At 32.4% G+C, this 23,994-nt stretch overlaps 2 protein-coding genes and 1 long non-coding RNA gene across 3 annotated transcripts; all 3 read right to left on the bottom strand.

Moving 5' to 3' along the window:
• Positions 1 to 1,375: 1,375 nt before the first annotated feature.
• LOC123670913 (stearoyl-CoA desaturase 5-like) lies at positions 1,376 to 14,756 on the bottom strand. Its single transcript, XM_045604496.1, has 6 exons — positions 14,469 to 14,756; positions 13,015 to 13,279; positions 11,441 to 11,571; positions 9,465 to 9,670; positions 8,215 to 8,397; positions 1,376 to 1,817 (listed from the first exon to the last, which is right to left on the bottom strand). Exons 2-6 carry the CDS (start codon positions 13,217 to 13,219, stop codon positions 1,523 to 1,525), a joined length of 1,020 nt encoding a protein of 339 aa, XP_045460452.1. The 5' UTR covers positions 13,220 to 13,279; positions 14,469 to 14,756; the 3' UTR covers positions 1,376 to 1,522.
• LOC123670914 lies at positions 6,348 to 7,570 on the bottom strand. Its single transcript, XM_045604497.1, has 2 exons — positions 6,746 to 7,570; positions 6,348 to 6,693 (listed from the first exon to the last, which is right to left on the bottom strand). The coding sequence occupies exons 1-2, from the start codon at positions 7,427 to 7,429 to the stop codon at positions 6,685 to 6,687; spliced, it is 693 nt and encodes a 230-aa protein (XP_045460453.1). The 5' UTR covers positions 7,430 to 7,570; the 3' UTR covers positions 6,348 to 6,684.
• A 1,855-nt stretch (positions 14,757 to 16,611) lies between the features above and the next one.
• Positions 16,612 to 23,674, bottom strand: LOC123670912. The gene is made up of 3 exons (XR_006746018.1): positions 23,521 to 23,674; positions 23,230 to 23,452; positions 16,612 to 16,891 (listed from the first exon to the last, which is right to left on the bottom strand). It is a non-coding gene; the product is annotated as an uncharacterized LOC123670912 (long non-coding RNA).
• Positions 23,675 to 23,994: the final 320 nt, after the last annotated feature.

The following is a 23,994-nucleotide window of genomic DNA, read 5'->3' as shown; positions in this document are numbered from 1 at the left end:
ACGGCCAGATCTTCGTTATTTTATAAAAGCTGAAAGTTTTTCTGAGCATGTCCCCTACACAGGTAAAGAGGACCAGCGACTATAGAGTTTGGGTTGTGGATACTTTGGTAGGTAACAGCTAGTAAAGGTGAATACTTACATTCGTTGAAGAATAAAACTCAATTCTTTCGTAAATTTTCTTCGGGAAGACTTAAGAAAGCTCGTCATTCATCACCTAACAGTTTAGATTTCGTCTCAAACAATTCACCTCCGATCTCTTGCTCAGTGCTGAGAGTCATGGAATGGAATCATATAACTGGTGCAATATTTTCCGATAATTCTAAGGCTTTCATGAAACGAAAATGCCCCTACGGTTGTATCAACTCATCCTTTTTTTTCTACAGAATAGCTCCTTCAGTACAAACATTTCTGACCTTGAAGCCGGAGTCCACCAAAGTGGTGGGCTGTCTCCTCTTCTATATCTAGTATACACCACCGATATCTCCAAGTCTGACCGAACTGCTATCATGACCTGGTCAAAAGCACCACGATTGGAAACCAAATACCTTCAAGGTGACATAAGCCGTCTGAAAAAATTGTGCAGCAAATCGAAGTAAATCCAGAAAAGTGCGCTAGTCTTCGCGGAGATAGGTCAAATCATTTGGCCGCATCCAGATGTATGGACGTGATATCCTCTGAGAATCAAAAGTATAGTCATCTTGGATGAGGAGCATACATTCAACCAGTACCTGGACTACACCTCCTGAAAGGGTAGCTTGCCAAAATGTCTTCACTAGGCTTATAACTTTAGTGACTCTACATGCCCGAAAGGTGGCGTTGCTCGCTTCCCGTTACTCTCTAGCGAGGCACATCAGTGGGTTCATGAAGAATCTTCGAATTTGTACAGAGTCACCTCTCCACGATGGTGTGAGAGGATGTGTCATTATCCCTATACAGAGGGGGCAATTACGTTATATGGCTCGAGAAAGCCTCGCCATATAACTATAGGTTATAAGTAAGATGAATAGAATCCCTGGTGTGTGTACTGATTCAATTTTGTTTCAGACTTTTTGAGATAATCCACCTGTTGCGTTGGTGTTTTGCTTACAAGAGTTCTGTAAGGTGGCGCTCTTCAGAATTGTTCGAATACCCGCTATCTGTCTGGCGCGGTTTAAAAATGAAATAATGATTTGAGACACTGCAAACTTCCACAATAAATTACAATTCAGTTCATATCGAATTTTTGATGGAATGAATATAATGACAGACGGCTATTGGTCTATTCAGAGTATAAATACTAAAAGCACAACGAACGTTGAGAACTGCCTATCAACTGGAGTCGTAGCTTCGCTTCTCTATCTCGTCCAAATAATTGTCTTCAATTACAATCACTCCATAAAACAATATTTGTTACTTTTATTCATTTTTCAAATATAAACAATCAACAACAAAATAGATATGTGAATTTTCAACTCTATCCATTGAATAATGAGAGATTTGTCTTTTATGAACTACTTAAATAATAAACACTGCACTCTGCAATTCATCTGAGTATGTTGCATGGATCACCTGCACATTCCTGAACCTCCTTCCCCCAATGGAAGTGTGTACCATCACCGGAGCTCTTGACAGTATTCTTCACTAATTCCATCGAAGGCTGTTTGAGGTCGTATGCCCAACCTAGCTTGGCAAAAACATCTATCCAGAAAGTTGTCGTATTGAAGTGGTAACAGAATTCGGATGCCTTGTAGTCCCACGGGAAGGTATGGTGATAGTTATGCCAACCTTCTCCCATTGAAAGGAATGACACCAATTTTGTTTCTACCGGATGTATGTTCCTGTGGATTGAAGGGATTTTTAAGTTTTTCAAAGTTGAATCAATAATTTTGAATTCGAGATGTTATATAATTGCAAAACAAAATTTGTAGGACTTAATCGAAAAAAAATTGAGTTTTTTCTTTAAAAAGCAACTATTGAGGCTGACAATTTTGGAAGAACGACTTATTGGCGTGTTTTAAAAGCAATCTTATCGTATTATTTCGTCACAATGACTATTTTAGAATTTTGATCCGGGAATGGACTCAAACGAGAAGTCAAGACACGCTGAAGAAGAATTCGTTCTTAAATGAGATTCTGTCCTTCTGTATAAATGATATATACACTTTCAAACGGAAAACCTGGAAATTAGAAATTTGGAAGATGAATATGGCTGTTCGATACTTTGTTTGTTTGTTAGATAGTTATTTGGGCTGGCGAATGCTTGCCGAAACGTCGGAAAACATCCAACCGCACAGATGATGGAAACAGCCCAAATAACTATCTAACATATAGTCCATCATCAATATCAAGACAACTACTTTGTTTGTTTGTTTCGATCAAGATGAGAATTCATATTTGGTTGTAGAATGAAAATTTTAATCCTCCAACGAAATTCTTGTTTATCGTATAACCAGAACCTTAGAAAATTCAAGAAGAATTTCGGAAAAATCACCCAATATTGCTGTGACCAAAAAGGGACGGAGTGTTGATGTGAAATAACAACGTTAAGCGAATGGCAAATTCAAGAAGAATATGGGAAAATGTATACCCAATATTTCCGTAATTACAAATTCGATTAGATTGAGATTTTGAATGTCCATAATTAAGGGATTTGTGCTAAAGAACAACTTTTAAAAATGATTCATTTATAACGCTGAAAAGTTCAAAGCAAGACTACAGATTAATCAACTGAAAGACTGACAATACATTTGGTTATTTATAAATAATAATATAAGATCATGTTATAACATGATCTTATCTAATGGTAAAATATGTCACGATCATAGACACCACTTGCAAAATACTAGAAACAGCAAAATACAATGCATCTGAACAAAGTATTGAAAATAAGTCGTTTAATCGTTCAAGGCAATTGATTCGCTCACACATTTCCCAGTGTGGTTAATAAGCTCTTTGGACAATACAGCTACAATGAAATATGCAATATTATATTTTGAACAACAGCATGGATTCAGAAACGCCAAATCGACATCGACATTGCTCCTTGAGCTGCTGAACCTAATTATCGAAGCTATGGATGAAAAACAAAGACAAAAGCTTTTGATACAGTAAATCATGGAATTCTGATCGATAAGATGCAGTACTATGGTTTGGATGGTACAGCTTTGAAGTTGATTTGATAAATATAAAACAGAGAACAGCAAGTACAATGGAATGATCTCCCCACGGAGATAAAGAACATATCAGCAGGGATTCCTCAGGGATCAATTCTTGGACCTCTGCTCTTTATTATTTACATGAATGATCTCAACTTGAGTATGGAGACATCCAAAACATTTTCCATCTAATGGTGTATACATATCATCTTTTCAATACTAGAGGAAGACAGAAGCTCAGCATTCCATTCCACAGACGGAAATTTTCCCACTTCTGGGACCAAAAAATCTACAATAAGCTTCCTGAATCAATTAAGCAATTATCAGAGAAGAATATCAAGAATGGTGTGAAGCAAATACAGTATATTCATCAGAGGAATTCTTCAAGAACTAAAATGTGTGTTTTTCCTTTTTTTGACCTGGCATGTAATTCTCTAATGCTGTTGTTTACTACATTAGATAGATAGATAGATAGATAGATAACTTTATTTCAAATATTCCCTGATAATACATAAAGAAGAAATGAAATAGTGTCAATAATACATAACTTAACTCTACTCAAATAAACTCAACCTATAACTAAATATTTTACAATTTCCGTTCAAAATAATCATTTAAACCATACACCTCAAGATCTATCAAGAACTTCTTAGTTTTTGATTTGAATTGTCTATAATTCTGTATATATTTAATATTTTGGGGCAAATTATTGAAAATTCGTATGCACATATAAGAAGGGCACTTTTCGGATATAGTCAACCTGTGCATGGGAACATTGATATTGGCTGTTCTTGTATTGTAGGTGAAATTTGTATTATTCTGAAGGAATTCAGCTTTATTTCTATGAAGATACAACAAACATTCATGCAAGTAAAGACCATATACAGTTAATATTCCCAAGGACCTAAATTTTCCCCTACACGATTCCCTGTATCTCAAGTTCAAAAGTATTCTTACTACTCTCTTTTGAATAATAAATACCGACTGTACTGAGGCACTAATTCCCCAAAAAATTATTCCGTACCTAATCAAGGATTCAAAGTTAGCAAAATATAGAATTTTTTTAATTTTTTCATCCACATATTTGTTTAGTATTCTTTGTGCATAACAGAATATATTAAGTTTTTTCACCAAGTTGTTTATATGTGGAGTCCATTTTAAAAACTCATCTATGACAATTCCGAGGAATTTGGTGCTTTCTGTTGTGTTTACGGTGAAGTTGTTAAAATTTATTGTGTACGGTTTAGGTTTTATATTACTTGCACGAAATATTACAATATTGGTTTTAGTGGTATTCATTACAAAATTATTTTTCAAAAACCACTGTTCTGTCCAGTCGTAAATTATGGCACATTTCTGCTCTAACTGATTGGAGTTCATACCTGCTACTAGTAGATTGGTATCATCTGCATAGTTGGTTATGTCAGAATCTTCAATCTCATCTGCCGAAAAAAACAAGTCATTGATCATTATCAAAAATAGGAGTGATGCTAAAACACCTCCTTGTGGAACTCCAACCTCATTTTTCAACCAATCTGAAGACACAGTAGTATTGTTTTTACTAACTTTTACGCATTACCATCTATCTGATAGAAAAGAGACAAACCAGTTCAGAGCATTTCTCACAATTCCATATTTCTCTAACTTATGTATTAAGAGTTCTCTATTAACGCAGTCGAAAGCTTTAGATAGATCTATAAAAATTCCAGCAGCTATTTTGTCTTGTTCTAGGTACTTCAGAATATTGTTTATGAACTGTGCGACCGCAGTCTGAACCGATCTGCCTCTCAAATATCCATGTTGCGACGGACTCATAAGATTACAATTTAATAAATATTCAGTGATCCGCGATGACATAGCTAATTCGAAAATTTTTGAGAAACTATTCAGTAAGCTTATTGGACGATAGTTTTCTCGTTTTTCTGGATCACCGGATTTGTAAAGTGGTTTTATAACAGCTAGTTTCAGTTGTTCGGGAAAAATGCCAAATTTCAAAGAGTTGTTAATAATATAACAGAGAATAGGCACTATACTAGGTACACTCAACTTAACAATCATTACAGGAATCTCATCAATGCCACTACTCAATTTATTTTTTAATTTTTTAGAAATATTTACTATCTCATCTGGAGTGAATGGTCTTATGTAGAAGGAGGTATTACTTATTATTTCACAATCATATTTCAATTGGATATTTTCTTTTAACAATTGTGGGACCATATTTACTAGATATTGATTATATGAATTCGAAATATATTCAGGACATCCTGACATCTTACAATCGGAGTCACTAAAGTATTTTCCTTGAATTTGCTTACAAACAGTCCACATGGCTTTATTTTTATTATCTGATGTTATTATTTTTTCATTATATTTTTCTTTTCTGATTTGTATTAAGATATTATCATAATTTCGTTTTACCGATTTATACATATTTTTGAATTTCTGATCACTTTTACAAAGCATAAATAAAAGATCTAAATTTTGTTTACATTCTAAAATTCTAGAATCATTATGAGATATTAAGTTTTTTGAACGTGGTCTCACTGTTTTTACAGGAAAATGTTCATTGAAGATTCTCAAATATGTACATATGAAATTATTCCATTGCATGTTAACATCTGAATTATTAATTTCATATATATCTAACCAGTTGTGCTTATGTAAGGATTGAGTAAATGCATTTTTCGTTTCATCATTATATAATCGAATTTTTTTGAATTTATTGTAGGTATCTCTTTCTGAGTTAAAATATATTTTTTGTGCGCTATGATCAGATATATGATTGAAAATTATAGAACTATGTACAGTACCTACTATATTAGAAAAAATGTTATCGATACAGCTTCCTGAATTTCCATATATCCTTGTGTCGTCAGTAAAATGTTGTTTCAATGAAAATGATTCGAGCAGCGACACTAGTTCGGATTTAAATTTATTTTCTTTCCTCAATTCTATATTGAAATCACCTCCTAATATGATTATTTTATTCTCTGTATAGACAGCACTAAGAAGTTTTTCTAGTAATCCAAGAAATTTGTCCTTTTCTCCGTTACACGGTCTATAAACGGATACAATGAGATGTGCCATTTTACCGATTGTACACTCTACCACTGCACACTCCATTTCACCTTTTACTGATAAGTCACTAAGCTTTTTAATGTGTTTATGTTTAGTGTTTTCTTTGACGTAAACGGCTGCACCTCCATGTTCACCATGATTTCTACACCAATAGCCTGCTAAAACAAAACCGTCAATTGGCAGAAGTTGTAGTTGCTCATATGTCTTCCAATGTTCGGTTATTAGAAGAATTTTACAATCCTTCTGTTCTTGTAAGAAAACTTGGATTTGATTCACAGCATTTCCCAGCGATTGGACATTTTGATGGATAATACTTATTATTTCTTGTTTCTTGTTGCCTTCAATTTTATTTAGAGAAAATTTCCACCCTGATTTTGAGTGAGAAACTCTCGGTGTTTAGTAAAATCAAAACGTTTTATTCCAACTCCTTCAGGCCAAAATTCGGGGTCATATAGGTCATCCTTTCTGCTTAGAGGAGCTGTAACAACAAATCTCTTCAGCATCTCTGGTTTTGAAGGAATTTCAGTTACTTTTACATCTGATTGTTTGAAGCCCTTTTTCTTCGTTAGATATGTAGTTATAATATCTTGGTCTGCTGTTCTTTTAACTCTATTGAGATATATCCATACTTTTCTCGTTGCCCCAGAAAATTCATTATTATCTTCATTTTGTGCTGTTCCAATTCTTTTATGATATCTTTTTTTTTTATAAGTCACTGTTTTGTATTCCATGTCTGGTGGTAGGTTTTTCACTGATCTTGTGTTTACGTTTTCTATTGATGTTTTGATACTGCCATTCTCTTGTGTCATATTAGGTGTTATCATATGAACGTCTTTATAATTTTCACCGGTCATCTGTTCATTGAATGGTTTCATTATTCCTTGCTTGACAGTATTTTCTACTTTCGGCTTTTCTTGAACGGTAGATGTCGTTGCCTTTGCGTAATTCATACTCCTTTGAGAAGTAGATTTCTTTTCCTTTTCATTGTTTTGAATTTTTTCTATATATTTTCCTTCTTCCAATAATTTTATTTTTTCCAGTAACAATTTATTGCTGAGAGTTAAGACATTGTTCTTATCTTGAATTTCTGTAATGAGTTTTTTTAAATAGTCATTTTCTAGATTTACCAGTTGCTGAGAAGTTTCATTGTTGCCATTATAGATGTTTTCACAGCATTTCACGTTTCCTTCGCTGATAATTTCCAAGCCACTCATTTTTTTTGCACATCCTTTATGGATAACGCGTAAACAGTTCACACAAACGAAAACTGATTGTTCTCTACCACAACATTTCACTTTTAGCACTTCTTTTTGATAATTTTCATCACCGCTTTGCGACGATAAACCATCATTCGACGCCATCTTCTAAGGAATCATTATATCATTGGGATTCGAAATTTTTGTCATATGATTAGAATGAGGCCATACTATTACTGAGTTATTATATATTGAACAACCATATCAAGATTCATATAAAATTTCATGTTGATACTTGATCAGAAATTTTGTACTGATAGTATCATCAAAATCATGAAATATTCAAGGAAAATATTGAAAAAAAATTGTAGAAAGCACCGACTTGAAAATCGTAGCGTTTAACAGATCGTTCATTCTCATTCATAAAAAATAATACGTAAATGTTATAAAAATCAAAATGTTACTATTGATTCATCCTTATTAACAAATAGTACCAACTATCGCAGGTTCATAAATTCGTTTCTTGTCAGTTGTATAAAGATAACTTGATATTTTGTTATAAAATTGACAAATGAGATCTACAAAAATAGCATCATTAAAAATGATAATACTTTATTGATAAAAATTGGTGAAGCACTATCTTGACATCAGGAGCCTTCGTCGAAAGTCAAAACATTTAATGCAACAAATTTATTTCTCAATTTTTGCAAAATAAGAGTGTGGCTGCATTTTGTTCTTTACTTTTCACCTTTAAGTCTTATTAGGCTAAAAAATATGGAATTGCTTCAAAAGTCGGTACATACTTGTTATATGGTTTTGTTCCCCACAAGTGTGCAACACTATTCACAGACCAAGTACAATGGAGTAATGTTACCCATTTTCCAAAAGAAGTTTCGAAACTTGTTCGAAGATCCCATCCCCAAAAATACATCGGAATAATCGTTGGTAGAATGAAACATAAAAAGATCCTCAATGGCCAGAAGTACCTGTAACAAACGAAAAATCAATCTTGGAATTTTATATTCTTAATTATTTATACACTTCTGAATTAGCTGTGCTGGGTGGCTTTCGAACTATGAATTTCAAAGGCTGAAATCAAGGAAATGAAATTTTGAATATTCAAAATTGAAGATTTCAATGAATGAAAAACCATCACTAGATGTGATAATTTCATTTGCCAAAGTAGCTCACATTCTCGCACAGGTAAGTTTGTGTATTCTATTGTTCCAGACTATTGCTGCAGAAGTAATTATTGGTTTTATAATCATGATGTACAACTAAAGTACTAAATCAAAGTGATTATTACTTTGCTAACAGTAATATCAACATGCTTATTCCGTAGAAGCTTGCTGGTTAGAAGGTTAGTATTATTCCTAGATCTTTAACTTCAGACTTCTATTATCTATATGTTGCCTCCGTTGGGGCGGGAATTCATAGTTAAAAGTTTCTTCTCGGGGTAATATGTTGAATGTGATCTTATTTCGGTTAATATTCTGCCTCATTGAATGGAATATTACAGTCCTTTTGGGAGTTTAGCGAGTGGGTTCAATTATCCACATGTGTTCCATCTATTCTCGTTGTAGGGATTAAAGTTCGATAACAAAATAATCTGACACAGTTATAAGCAATACGACATTTATGAACAAGGGGAGGTAATCTAAACCCAAAGGGGGATAATATTTGAAATGGTTGTAATGACATATAAAACGATAAAAGATAATACACATTATAACCATTATAAATTCTATAATTCCTATTGGAAAGCCCTATATAAACATATGCTTCTTCTAGGTCAATGTAACATTAAAAATTCCAAAAGTTCACAATAATCTGCAAATTATCTCTTCTTCACTGCACCTCATCATAATTAGGAGAGTGTTTTTTGAAGTAACTACATATTGAACTCACAGTTTGATACATTATTCACTTTTGTGAATAGTATTTTTATTCCTTTATTCGGTAGTAAGACTTAGTGATTGCAATTAGTTTCAATTGTGTATTGTTGATCTGTTGTATTAAAATTCACTTTTCTGAACTTTTGTATCAAACTCACTTTTGATGAAAACGAATTACGGGATCGTTCAAAAGGTCACTACAATCCACAGTTCTGCCCTTTATTATAACCTCTGGGTGTTTCTTCATCATGAGCCAGCCACAATGTGCGAAAAAGAAACCTCTTCTGGAGTTGTGAGGATCAGCGTCAGTTTCACTGAATTTATGATGTACCCTGTGATCTCTCACCCAGTCGAAGAGTTTGTTCTGAAAATTTAGGAAATAAATTCAAAATAGAACTCAGGAAATATGTAAATTTTCTGCGAAAATCTAATGGGTCTTAATATATTTTTCACCATAATTCCTCAATTTTTTCAACAAATTTTTGTGTTACGCCATTGATATTGAAAAATCGTGAAAATGAAATTCTGTTTTGTTCGAAAAATTTTTTGATGTTTGAAATTTTGCATTATTTGCAAAAATTTAAATCACTTTTTAGTTGTCGGGAAACACATTTTTAAAAAAACTAGTATGCTCTTGCACATTTGAATAAATCATTTTTAGGCAGATAACACAAGACCAACGATAACATACTGTAGAATTCTGATTTTAGGAGCGAAGGACTACGAAGCATCGTGCGTCCATTGGCGGATAATTTTTCTTGTAATAGTTGTTTCAATCGAAACATCTTCAATTCATGCGAAGGTGGATTTATATGACTCTCGGTCTTGTACGAGTGGTCTAGAGGTTGTTTCATTATAAACTGGTCAAACATATATTGTCGGGTAGATGACACAAGAAGAATCATTTTTGCTTAATGACAAATACCTCGTTCTCAAAGCATAATTATGATTATGTTAATTATGATTTCTGGTATATTTGATAAGGCATAAATGATTGATTCTCTCGGTGTCCTCTACATAACTATATACTGTGTCCGTAAAGTATGGAACAAATTCATTTTTAGCTAAACGGACCATTTTAAAAAATAATCCTGAAACACGTCGATTTTTTATTTCAATTTACCGTATTTTGAAATAATAATCTAATATACAGGGTGAATTACTTTCGAGTAATGACGTCACCCCCATTTTGTCTCAATTTTCCGATTACTCTAGCTGAGCTAATTCCAAAAATGTATCACATGTTGATTCCAATTGATTCAAGGGAGACAAAAATACAATAGTTTTGTGTGTGCTCATAAAGTAACGCGTAGCATTCTTTTTCTTTATTAGTTAAATTAACAATATTATCAAAAATACTTTTTGTCTAGGGCAATAAACTAATAATTTCACAAAAAACTAGACGACTATTTTTTTTAATTGAGAAGAAATAATTTCTTTCATATTCTGTCTACTAGATCACAAGTACCGAACATGTTTGGAAACGGCTAATTTTTATTAATCTAAAAATGTAACAAACTACAGGGTCTTAAATTCAAACCAATTTCCGCTAGACAATAAGTATTTTTGATAATATTGTTAATTTAATCAATAAAGAATGTTACGCGTTACTTTATGAGCACACACAAAACTATTGTATTTTTGTCCACCCTGTACCAATTGGAATCAACATGTGATACATATTAGGAATCAGCTCAGCTAAAGTAATCGAAAAATTGAGACAAAATGGGGGTGTTCTATTTAAAAAAAAATAAGGTGACGTAATTACTCGAGAGTAATTCACCCTGTATATTAGATTATTATTTTAAAATACGGTAAAGTAAAATAAAAAATCGACGTGTTTCAGGATTATTTCTTAAAATGGTCTGTTTAGCTAAAAATGAATTTGTTTCGTTCTTTACGGACACAGTGTAAGTATATGTTTGTCCAGTTTATAATGAAATACCAATCATCTTCGGTCAAATAGTAGTCTTTCACTAACTTTTAGAAGATTAAGTGTTGTCTGGGCTGTTACTTTGTGTAAATTCTGGCAAGGCATATCATGATTATTTTTCAACTCTTGATAAGTCATTCGAAACACAAGTAGTTAATTTTCATAATATGAAGTAGCTGTAATTTGTGATATCATCATTACCTGTCCTGCACTGGTGTATGACAGCATGAGTATTATTCTTAGAAAAAGATTAGCTTTATAACATTTGTGCGTGAAGTATCGATGAGCTCCTGCAGTTACACCAAAACCACCAATGCTCCCAGAGAAAATAGCTGAAAATATATAGAATTAGGTTTGGGGAAAACCAGCTTTTCCTGTTAGGTACGGTATATTAAAACGTGAATAAATCCTATAGAATAGAGAAAAGCACTGATGTAAAATAACCATCGCTGAGACGAGCTGCCTGATTGCAGCTATAACTCCTGAATATACTAGAAGACACTCGAACTGGCTAAACGTCGATACTAAATGAACTGCACTATGATTTATTATTTCCTCTTTCTTTTCACATTTTCTTAAAAAAAAAGTTCAGGAAGAAAAAAGTTGGAACTGCTCCAGAAAAATATCACTCTGTAGATTTGCCATCAAAATTCAACTCCCTGTACCTCGAAAACGAAGCGTTTGGGGTCCACGTTTATAGAACTTTTTTCTGAGGAAGTTATAGCCGAAAGAAGATATTCTTCAACTCATGCACTGCGAAAAACCAAATTGAGTCTTCAAGTTCTAACAGAAACAGAAATCCCATCAAATTTGTATGAAAAAACCAGGGGTTCTGTAGTTATGGACGAAAAAAGATATTCTTCAACTGATGCACTGAAAAACTAAATTGTGTCTTCTTTCGGCCATAACTCCAGAACGCCTGAAGCTATCGCTTTGCGACCTTTTGGTTTTTTCATACAAATTTGATGGAATTTCTGTTTCTGTTAGAACTTGAAGACTCAATTTGGTTTTTCTCAGTGCATCAGTAGAAGAATATTTTCTTTCGGCCATAACTTCAGAACGCCTGAAATTATCGCTTTGCGACCTTCAGGTTTTTTCATGCAAATTCAATGAAATTTTTGTTTCTGTCAAGAAAATCTTATCATTACATTTTTCAGAGAAGAATGAACAAAACAATGAACTTCTGACTTAGCGCTCCCTATTGGAAGCAGCTGAATCAAATTCATCATGAGTATATTTTTTCCTTAATCAACAAGATGTTGTCTCTCAAATAAGATCTAATTTGCTCAAAAATGTTGAGCCAAACTGAAGTTACAGACATTTCAATCAGTCAGATTTCTATCTTTCCCCCACCCTTATTTGATGTCGCAAAATCGAAAGTGACAATTCAAACAGATAGAGAATTTTTCAAGGTTTACAGTGATGATATTTTTTTTCCAACTTAATATGAAAATTTTTCGAGTAAAATGCATTTTTCTACTCGACGATAGCTATTACGCCCCCTAGCTGTGAAGGTATGAACTTCAAAACAATTTCCAGTGTTTTCTTTTGTTTACTTTAGTCGTAAAATTTTTTACCGCAAGTCTCTACGATGAGTGGTTCCTGAGATATAGCCGCTTACCTCGCTTATTTGCCCACCCTGTAATTGCCATAGAGTTCTAGAGAATATGATGTTCAATAGGAGATAAAATAATATTGAATATTTTCATTAATTGAATTGGATTTGAATCCCCTAAGAATACAAAGGAATCCTCTATAATTTAATGACTACTCACCCCAACATACCATCGAAAAGTGTTCTGGCCTTATCGAAAAATATATCTTCAAAGCATAAAGATGTACGAAAAATAGGAAGAATACATTAAACCACTTTATCTCATGTTCAAAGTATCCCCAGAGTGTTTTGTAATTTTTTTTGGGTCCAATCTTCTTTCTTCTTGCCGCGTCACTACTACATATTCTTGGCATCATCTTTTTCATCTCTGAGATGTTCTAACATTAGCCAAGTGGTACGAATTGACTCAGCATTTTTTTATTTTCCTGAAAAAAATTGCATAACATGATTCATGATGATTTTCGATGAACAAATAACGAAAGTAGAGAAACAATTTGAAATCCTGGTTTGTGTATAATTGGTGAGATTGAGATAGAAAGCTAGCAATTCTGAATAAAATAAAATCTTCACCAGTGAATGTCAGTGAGTATATCACAAATGAAGCTTTTCAGACGTTTCAAATGATTTTTCCTCATTAGAAATTGAATTTTAACCTGCACTTAGGTGCGAAGAAAATTCAAGTCTCATCGTTTTCTTATTTTTGGCTCAATTTCCAAAATTCTTTCAGGAAATTGTAGATAAAATTATCAAGTTGAATATGCATATTCAATCTTTTTTTAAATGCTGGTTATTAGTTACTATACAGGGTTAACCAGAAGTTGGTTGTTAAACTCTAATTTTGAAACATCCTGAGGAATAATTTCGATGTTGAATTTTTTCAAATTACCAATTTTCATCATTCATCATTCCTTTTCAACAATTCGTTTTTTGATTCATAGCCTTAAGTGCACTTTTTCATTTTTGAGGGTCAAATAAACAGTTTACCTAATTCAAAGAAATTAAGACATTTTCACGATAGGTAAAGCTTTGCTCATTTTGTCATAATGTTAGTGCGAAAGCTCAGTTTATGAGTTTACCAATGAGAAGGCAATAATATGTTTTTCAGTTATACTTAATGTTTAATGATAATCAATCAGTTTAAAATTCAATTCAAAATTGCAAATTTGACCACGAAATTTCCACAGGATGTTTCTAAATTGAGTTTAACAACAAACTTTTGATTGACTATAAAAATTAATAATTTCATCTAAAGTTTACTGAAAAAAATTTGAAAATTGAACTCAAACTAAGAAAACAATGAGATTTCAAATTTTACTGAATATCAATCAGATTTTTTTGATTGTGGTTACGAAAATTATCATAATGCTGTTTAATTTCCTTCAGATTGATATTAAGAGTCAATCAATCAATAATTCTGCAAAAAAAAATTGAACAATTTTTAGGATATATTGAAAAAGCTCCAATTCTAGTCTCAAATGTTAAAATTTAATTTGAATATTACTAGTAGGTCTATTCATAAAGTTTGGAAATAAGATATAATCTGAGAGCCATATTCTCATTATTTTTATCAGTTAAAAAAAATTGATTCCTTTTTAAATGACAACTCGGACTTACATTTAAAAGATATCCCTCAAAGAGCGTTCTGAAAATGGCACATATCTGTCACAAAACGAACACGTGAAGAAAATTAAAATAAAATAACGACAAGTGCGTCAAACCATGGTCTTCATGATGCTCACTTTGTCAACAATTTAGAATTGTTGAAGTAACGCTTACTTGACCGAATTTTAGAAGTGTCCAGTCAGCAAACAATTCTTTTGTCATCATAATAGATTACGAACACCTAAAACTTCTTCGAAAATAGTATTTCAGGTTTTTGGAAAAGCGAAACATTTATTTATTTTTTTTACAATTTTTCCGTTCCGGCCCGGTAGAAAAGATACAGTCTGTAAAAAATTTTCAAATATATCTCCCAAATAGTTTCATCGAAGGAAATTATTATCAGAATATAATTGTTGATGTGATTGATCTTTTCCGAACACAAAATTCCAGTTTCTTCATTATAGCCATTACATTCCATCAATATACCAGAGATTCGAAGAACCCAACTCTTAAAAGTAAGTTGTACGCTTGTTGAAGAATATTTGACCATTTTGAAAAATAAAAGAATTCTTTATATTTTCTGGTATAAGGCGCCGATTTTGAGTAATTTATTCTTAAGAGCGAATACCACCACGTGACATTCTAGTGATCTGTCAATATTTGCCCAGAGGAGGGAAGTGGTGTTGCTGGACCGCTTGAATGATCAGAAGTTAGGAATATTATAATAGTTCCAACTTTCTTAGAAAGGAAGTAATTTACGAGTCTTTTTATATTTTATAAAGTTTCTCAAAATTAGAGTTTTGCTTTTTGTAATGATTTTTTTCTAGGATTTTTGTATGAGTATATTTAAAATACATCAGTGCTTTGTAAGGATACCATATCATCAATATTTTTGTTAAAACAAAAAGTTACCAAAATATTTTTTTTTCATTCGCATAATGAAAATATTCCGATACTACAATGTAGAGGAAATTATATGAAAACCCTATAAAAATCAGTGATTTATAAAAAAATATTTCTAATTTTGTTTTGAAATGAGCAATTCCTCTTACATAAAAAATATCTATGAAATAAAAAAAAAATGGGTGCTTTGGCTGAATGCACCTTTGTTTTAACAATAAGCCACAGAAATGAATATTTACTACGTTCTCAAGTCTAAATATTATGAATTGAAGCACAGGTTTTTTATTTGAAATGGTTGGTAAGGAAACATTTTCAAACTTAGTTGTCTATAGTTTGAAAACTAAAGATATATCGCATGAAAGGTACCGAATGACCTTCATACATGAAAGGTACCGAAAAAATTCTTGTTGAATACTGACTACGTAGTAATTATATTTTTTTTATATTTAATTATAATTACATTGTAATGTGAGAAAAAAAGGTTCCCTAACGAAGTTTGAACCAAATCACTCGAAAAAATGGCATTTTTTGGTGCCGATTCGATTCATACCTTATACAGGGTGTTCCTGAATTGAAAATACGAAGGAATTGAGAGATTCCATGCATAATTTCAAGAATAAAAAGTTCCATGAACATGGCCCCGGAAACACTTTGTTTTCGAGGTACAAGGTGTTTCTTGCAGTCCTTTTTTGTGATGCTTATACCAGTTCATCGGATCTATATTAATCTTCGCTACAGATTGGGTAAATAAGTTCCAAAACTAATTTATTTATCACAGCTTACTAACTGGATCTTTAAAATGATTTTGATTTTTCTGAGGATTAATAAAGAGCTGTTTGAATTTTTTTCTCGAAATCGAAAGTTATCAATTAATTTTCAAACTAATTTAAATTAAAATAAGATATGAATTTGGATTTTTATGCCGAATTTAAGATGAATATCTTGTGGAAGGAAGAAGCTATGAGGAAAAATCTTGAAAAAATCAAACTTTAAAACCCCCTATCTCGAAAATAAAATGTCAGTCTTTATATTTTATTTGTTGGCTATTTTCTTGAATTTTGTAGTTCCAAAATTTACTTTCCTGTTTTGAGTTATCAATATTTTTCTTGTTATTTAATAATACAACTAGAAAATAATGTAGGTATTATTTGGAGTATTTAGTGTTTCTGAACTTTATAGTCCAGCTCTAGAAAAAATCCTAGTTAGCCAATGAATATGGTGAAGAAAAGATGTTAGTTTAGTTCAATCCCCATTGAAGGAAAAAAATAAAGTAGTTTATTTCCTATTTCTATAATTCTAAAAACATTTATCTGAGTATAGTGCTATACCTATAACTATAATAAAGAAACAAGATTGACATAGTATAGTGACAAATTGCTTAGATGTTTTATCATGTATTTTTGTGCATTCATTTGGATTATATAAGATTATATGTTATGGGCATAGTTCAATTAAATATTCTTTCAATGGAAAAAGCCTTATGAAGTCAACTCCTGCAATACAGTCAATAGGGAGACGGTGGTCTTTGCAATCTGAAAAATTAAATAGAATATAATTAAAAAAATGAACGGTCGCCTAGGGCGGCAAAATTCAAGGGCGGCATTTCAATTTTGATCAACAAAAATCACATGTGTAGAAATTCAAAGTACCAAATGAGATTTAATTCAGTCTCCAACAACAGGAAGGAATACCGACAAATTTAAATAACATCAAAAACTGTAAAAGGTCCGCATTATATATTATACTCATAAATATCCAGATGTGGCGTGATACCCTCATAGTGCTGTTTACGAGTTATTGACGCTAAAAAAACACATGCACTCATCAGGCTTGTCGGCGTTCCCTTTACGTGGCCGAATTTTATGGCCACTTGGGGTTCTGGATTATTTCCTTTCCAATTCCCTAATCAGAATGTTGATTCCTAAGAAGAGAATGCAAAATATAAGAAAACGATTCCATTTCATCACTTCCAACTGATACTTCTCAAGTAATATGAAAAGTTTTTTTATTTCATACGACATTCCATTATTTTATAATATTCTTCATTTTTTATATCAAATTAACTAGTGTTGGGCGTGGTCGCATTCGAATTGAATAATGGTTCATTCGCATCATCCGATTGTTTTACTCGATAATCTTAAACAAAAATAAAAACAAATTTTCAAGCTTTTTCTGAAATCGAAACTGAGCTAGAAACCTGAAACTGCAGGGCCCACTCTAGAGGGGCGGCAAATAATGGAGGGCGATATTATCTAATTATCTACATTTCCTGGAAGAACGATTTAAATATTTTTTTTTTATTTAAACGAATTTCACTGATGATTTTTTTTCATCAAATTTACTGATCTTAAACATATTTGCATCGTGAATAAATATTCATCATATCAAAGAAAAAAACGAAGGATCTGAAACCTGAACTCAATTCATATATTTTATCATTTATTCATTAGAATTCAGTTGAGCACGTTTATTGTTTATTACATTCCACTTATCCTGAATCATCTATTGGATTAAAATTTGAATCCATAAAAAATAGAACGGTAGAAACGCTTGAGCAGGCGCTGGACCTCGATTATCCCATATTAATTTTTAGCATTCTGCAGAGTAAGTTTTTAAAGCCGGCAAAATAAGTCTCTACCTAGGGCGGCAAATTGGGTCTCTGCCTAGGGCGGCAGTTTGGCTAGCGACGGCCCTGCAGTGGTAACATTAAAGCTGCCATCTCTCGAGCTTGTAAAAGTTACCAGAAGATTAGCAACAGTATGAGTCCGTTTATTAAATTCCCTAATATCCTTAATTAAACCTAATCTAATCTAATGAGACTGTTCAAGAAATGTACATGGATTTTTTTATGTTTTCCTGTAGAAAATATAAAAAAGTTCACTTTACCTATAATGATCAAGAATGGCAGAGAATATAAATCAGATCAAGAGAAGGCACAATTATTTGCAGAACACTACAAAAAAAGATATAAATTTACCGACGACAACCTCTTTGATAGCAGCAATAGAGCTCAAATAGATGAATGGTATGATAGTTATTTCAGAAGACAAGATGACAGTGTGGAACCAATATCAATAGAAGAAGAAGACTACTACCAACTACTACATAGTTCAAAAAACAGCTCTCCAGGCGATGATAATATTCCATGGATTGTTCTGAAGAAACTAGATGATACGGTGCATAAACATCTTATAAAAATTTACGAATTCTGCTTGAATGAGTGCATATTCCCTGCTATATGGAAAACAGGACACATCATTAATATTCCCAAGGCCAATATGGACAGACAGAGATTTGAGAATTACAGACCCATTACCTTATTACCTGTACTTGGAAAACTTTATGAAAAAATAATCAGGTCAATTCTTTCAACTGATATCGAACAACATATACCGCAGTGCCAATTTGGATTCAGGAACAAAAGATCTACATACCACCCTCTCACCATTCTCACATCCAATATACAGAACTCAACATTAAAGAAAATGAAGTCTGCAGTATTGAGTCTTGATATACAAAAAGCCTTCGACTGTATATGGCATAGAGGACTACTCTACAAGTTGCATAAAATCAACCTCCTACCCCATCTCATTAAACTGTGTAAGCACTTCCTGGAGGGCAGGACATTGGCTGTCAAAGTTGGATTATTTACGTCCTTTTACTTTCTACCTGAGCAAGGCACTCCTCAAGGTTCTCCTCTTTCGACACTACTCTTCAATTTCTTTTGCCATGATATCATCCGAGAAAATATGAACTCCCTTTACATTTTGCAATTTGCAGACGACACAACTCTGGTATCCCATGCAAAAACATTAAAAACTTGCACACAGAAGCTTCAAGAACTCCTTGATGAACTCTCCAACTGGTTCCGGAAATGGAGAATGAAGATTAATCCAGACAAGTCGCAGTTTATAATTTTCGACCACAAAATCTCTCCTGCATCACCAACTTTGAAGATTAATGGAAAAAGCATAAAACCTGTACCTGCAATCAAATACCTTGGAATGAACATTGATTGTAAATTGAACTTCAACCTACACACCAAGTTGATGAAGAGAAAAACAATATCAAGAGCCAAATATTTTTCCAAATTAGTTTACAGAAAGCAAGGCATTAACATCAAAAGTGCATCGATAATATATAAAACAATCTGTAGACCTTTATTAGAATACGCACACCCAGTGTTTGCCAACTGCAAGCCTCCAGCAATTAAAAATCTCACAGTAGCAGAAACCACCGCATTGAGAACCATAACCCGAATGAGACATCCTAGAAATCCACTTCATAATCCTCCAAACAGTCTACTTTATCTGAATACCAGAATAGAACCTATTGAGATAAGAATGAGCAGACTGAATAAGGCATTCTATAATAGGTACTCCAGTTGGATGAAGTGATTTCTCAATACCAGGAAGACAGAAGGAATACATCTAAGAGAAAACATCCAGAACTCCCACTTATAGCAAAGATCAAAAGTTTGATATGAAAAAAATGAAATAATAATAACCTTTTACCTTAAACAAATTCAATGTACCAAAAATTGTTAAAATACAGGCTGAAGGACCCTTGGTCGATGGCCAGTTGCATATGCAATAAAGTACTGTTATTATTTATTTATAAAAAAGTCCAGAACATGTATTGTTCTTATACTGACCGAAGATGACCTTTGACAACTTCAATATAGGTTATGTGGAATATTATTATTGACGGCGTACTCATGTGCAATTAATAGCATTGTTGTAATCGGAATGCCTACGAGTGATGAAGCTATTGATAGTGAAAATATTCATGGTACAAAAAAAGGCAAGAGAAATCTTAATAATTGGAAGAATAATCAATTTAAAAATTTTTGTTTGACTGGTATGTCAGCAGAATTTAGATTCCCATATTTGAAAGTCTTCTTTCAATTGTTTGAATATTGTATAATATCTCAATAAATGTTCAATGATATACATATCATTTTTTCTCGATATAGTTTTTTTTGTTTTTTTTATTCGAGTTGTTTTTTTTGTTTTCGCAAAAGTGAGCATTGGATTTAATTTAAGAGAATTCATAATTCATTCAGGATATGGCAGTATACAAGCATTCTTGCTTAGACTGTGTATTGCTGCTCCTCTTTATTTGATATATGTTTTCACAGAAAACCATTTTACTTGGTTTTCTCCATTTTTTGAATATTCATTAGTCCCTCATATGTATGTTTATGTATATGTAAACTTTGACGATGAATATACATATATTATGTGATGTATGTGATGAATAAATTGATCGATTGATTGATCGAAGAGCTCGAAAGGAAACATTATGGTAGGAACTTTCAAACAACTGTTCCTTGGTCTGTTTAATTCTTATTTTAAATCTACATCATTTTCATTTCGTGAAAACGAGAGTGGTAGAAATTCGATCAAGGATGTTCTTCTTACACTAGAATTTATTTTTTTTTACTCACGGAATAAGTAAGTTCTGTATCAGCATCGGAGCAAGTGCTGTTTTTTTTTGTGGGTGGAAAGGGTGATTACGAGGGAGTTTATGTTGTTATTGATACTTTTCATTTGTTGAAGGCGCCAAAATGTACTCGCGCCGGCCCTGTGAACATTCGCATGTTGAAATGTTTGGAAGTGACTGGTGATAATTTAGGACAGTTATTTCAATTTCATTTTTATTTTTCTGGTCATCGATTGATCATCATCCATCACTCCATGAAAATTAATCCTCAGTTCTGTGATTTTTTTAACATTACTGATGCAATTATTCCGCAGTCGTATAAATTACCTTTTGTTCCTTAGTTCTAAGTCAGGATACATCTCATTAAACATTCTGCACATTCCGAGGCACGTTCTCACTAAAATTTGATCGTATTTATCCGCGAAAAATAAACAATTTCATCATAACTTCTGTATATCACTTATTGCCTTCCATTTGAATCGTTTTTCCATGAAATATTCGTTATAGTGTTCAACAATGTTTTAAAATAAGCGATGCCGATAGTCAAATTATCATGATTTACTTGTCCAATGACATTTCATGGATATCTAAAATGAATGTATCTTAATATTGCCATCGTGATGAAAATTTACTTTTAAGGAGGGTTTATACCACGTGACGTTTATGAGATCTCACTACTTTTCAGGTTGAGTAAAGCAATCTCAAACGTTCTTATGATTTACCGTCTTTTCTACCACATGCAAGAATTCAAATTACGTGTTAAAGTCTTCATTTTTAATTTCAGAAAAAACGCATTTTCAGCCTTCGAACAAGACTTAATGCATAATATTGTTATGTGAAAATTCATAAGAAAATAAATGTTTGTTGGGAAACTTATATCATGCATATATTTATTCTTAAAAAAAAATCATCTGATTTTTTTTTTCATTCCAAAAAATTTATAAAAATGAGTTTCCGCAATGATCAAGTTCTTTAAATGAACAATAGTGAAAACCTTGAATAACTCGATGGTCTTCAGCGTGAAATAAAACGTACTAAATTTTGAACAAATCGCTGAATTAGGAAACCTTACAATTTAGGTAGGTATATGAACATGTTAAATCGTCTGAGAGGAAATTTAATTTTCTGTCATTACATTTGAAAAATTGCACTCTTTACAATTTGAGTTGTTGAAACCTGTGATTTGGTAAAACCCTTTATGATAAGCGACGTAAATGATACACAGGATGTTGGTAATCCATACCAGAAATTTCAGCTTCCTTGGGTTCCAAGTACCGAAGTGATTAATCTTTTATTGAAACTATGTTTTGCACAGAAAAGAAGAAAATAATTTAATTACTCGGAAACCGCTAGATATAGGGAAAATAGGAGTTTATACATAAATACTCTAGAGGCTACAGCAAACCGAAAAAAGTAATGATTTACAGGGTGTTTCATTCGAAATATCGAAGATCGTAGTATTTTTTGTTGTTGTTGCGACAAAAGCGACAGAGCAGTGGTTCCTACCCAAAAATCCAAATGTTCAATGAAATCGTACCTTATAAACCGATAAAAGATTCAAACAGGTAGTTTTATTGAGAATATCCTGAATTTAATTAATATCTTACTCTACAGAAAAAATTTATATTTAGAGCGATCTAACAAATTGCCATAAATTAAAATTTGACGAATTCTAATTTCAGTTTATATTCCTGGTTACACACAATGAATTTTTATTTGCTATAATCAAAATGTATAATCAACGAATGTGATCCAGCAACGTTTTTTGCGATATCTCTCAATAGAAGTTTCGAGCTGGTAGTGTTCTTCAGCGGAACGATTTTTGATCCAAAATTTTTACAAGTTCACTTATTCTTATATGTAGATTCCAAATATCAATTTAAAAAAAAACTTGAAAATACTCCTTGTATATCCTATATTCATGGGAATCATTATAAATATGATTTATCCCTTTAAAATCTATGGATCATGTTCTGGATTCTAGGAAGATCAAAGCGATATAGCATCCGGTTTTTTAAATTTGCGAATAGCTCTTGTAGTATGCGACGAAACTCTAGACTAGACGAACAATTATTGGTCACTGCTATTGGTCATATAGCTATTCAAACCACCCCTGAAATTTTAACAATTTATTTTTTAAAATGTTAAAGCTTTTTTTCAGCATTGCTATTATCAGTGCAAAAACACATCCAAACATTTTATGAGTTAAAAATTCAGTTTGAGTTTGATGAAATAAAATTTCTAGAATATTGTAAGATCGGAAAAATTTAAATGTTTAATGTATGACAGTACCTACTAAATACAATATTATTTATTGTGCTTCTTTCTCATTCACGATACCCATTTGCGATAATCTAGTTATTAAATCAATCATGTCCCCTAATCTTTTACGTATCATAAAAGTAGATAGAAAATAAAATCTCACCTTTTCCCAAATCAAGGGAATAGTTTGACACAAGTCCCCCTTACATTGACGTAAGGATAGTAGCAATAGCCATATTGGCCAGGATTGCCCACTTTCACTGGTTTGGGAGCTTCAATCGGTGAAGCGATGGCAATTTGTATCAATACAAATACAATTACAAATATCAGCAAACTAATGAAAACAAGGTTCGCCATGTTGAATTTCTATGTTATCAGTTTTTCTTCTGGAACAATTGAGTAAGAAGGCACATTTATAATCGTATTTTATCTTATCTAATTTATCAGAGATTACCTATTTATTCGAATTGAAGAAAGCAATTGTGGGGATTCACAGAAAACTACTTGCGTTGTTCAGGCGCTCAAATTTGTGTTTACTTCAGTTTTATTTCAAGGATCTTAGGTAGACTGAATGTTGGAAGTTGCAAGTTTGGATTATGGTGGAGTACGTACGAGTTTTCAAACCTGAAATCTATAGATGGGTAACTGACCTTGAAGTTGTTTTTTTTAACAGATGTGTTGCACTATAAACGGAAACAAGGCGGTAGTTGGAAAAAAAATTTCGGGCAATCCATTGCTTGAGCTCTAGAAAAAAATTGGGGGTTTTGTGACCAATAATTTAACAAAATATATGTAATTTATACAGGGTATTCCTGAATTGGAAATATTGAGGAAAATGAGAGATTCCTTCGATAATTTCAAGAAAAACAAACGCTTTTTTTTCGAGATACATGGTGTTTCTTGTAGTCCTATTTTTTTGAATGATAAT

Source organism: Harmonia axyridis, chromosome 1 (assembly GCF_914767665.1).
Source record: "Harmonia axyridis chromosome 1, icHarAxyr1.1, whole genome shotgun sequence".
NCBI lineage: Eukaryota > Metazoa > Arthropoda > Insecta > Coleoptera > Coccinellidae > Harmonia > Harmonia axyridis.
Note: the sequence above shows the minus strand (reverse complement) of the source record. Positions and strands in the feature narration are given on the sequence as shown.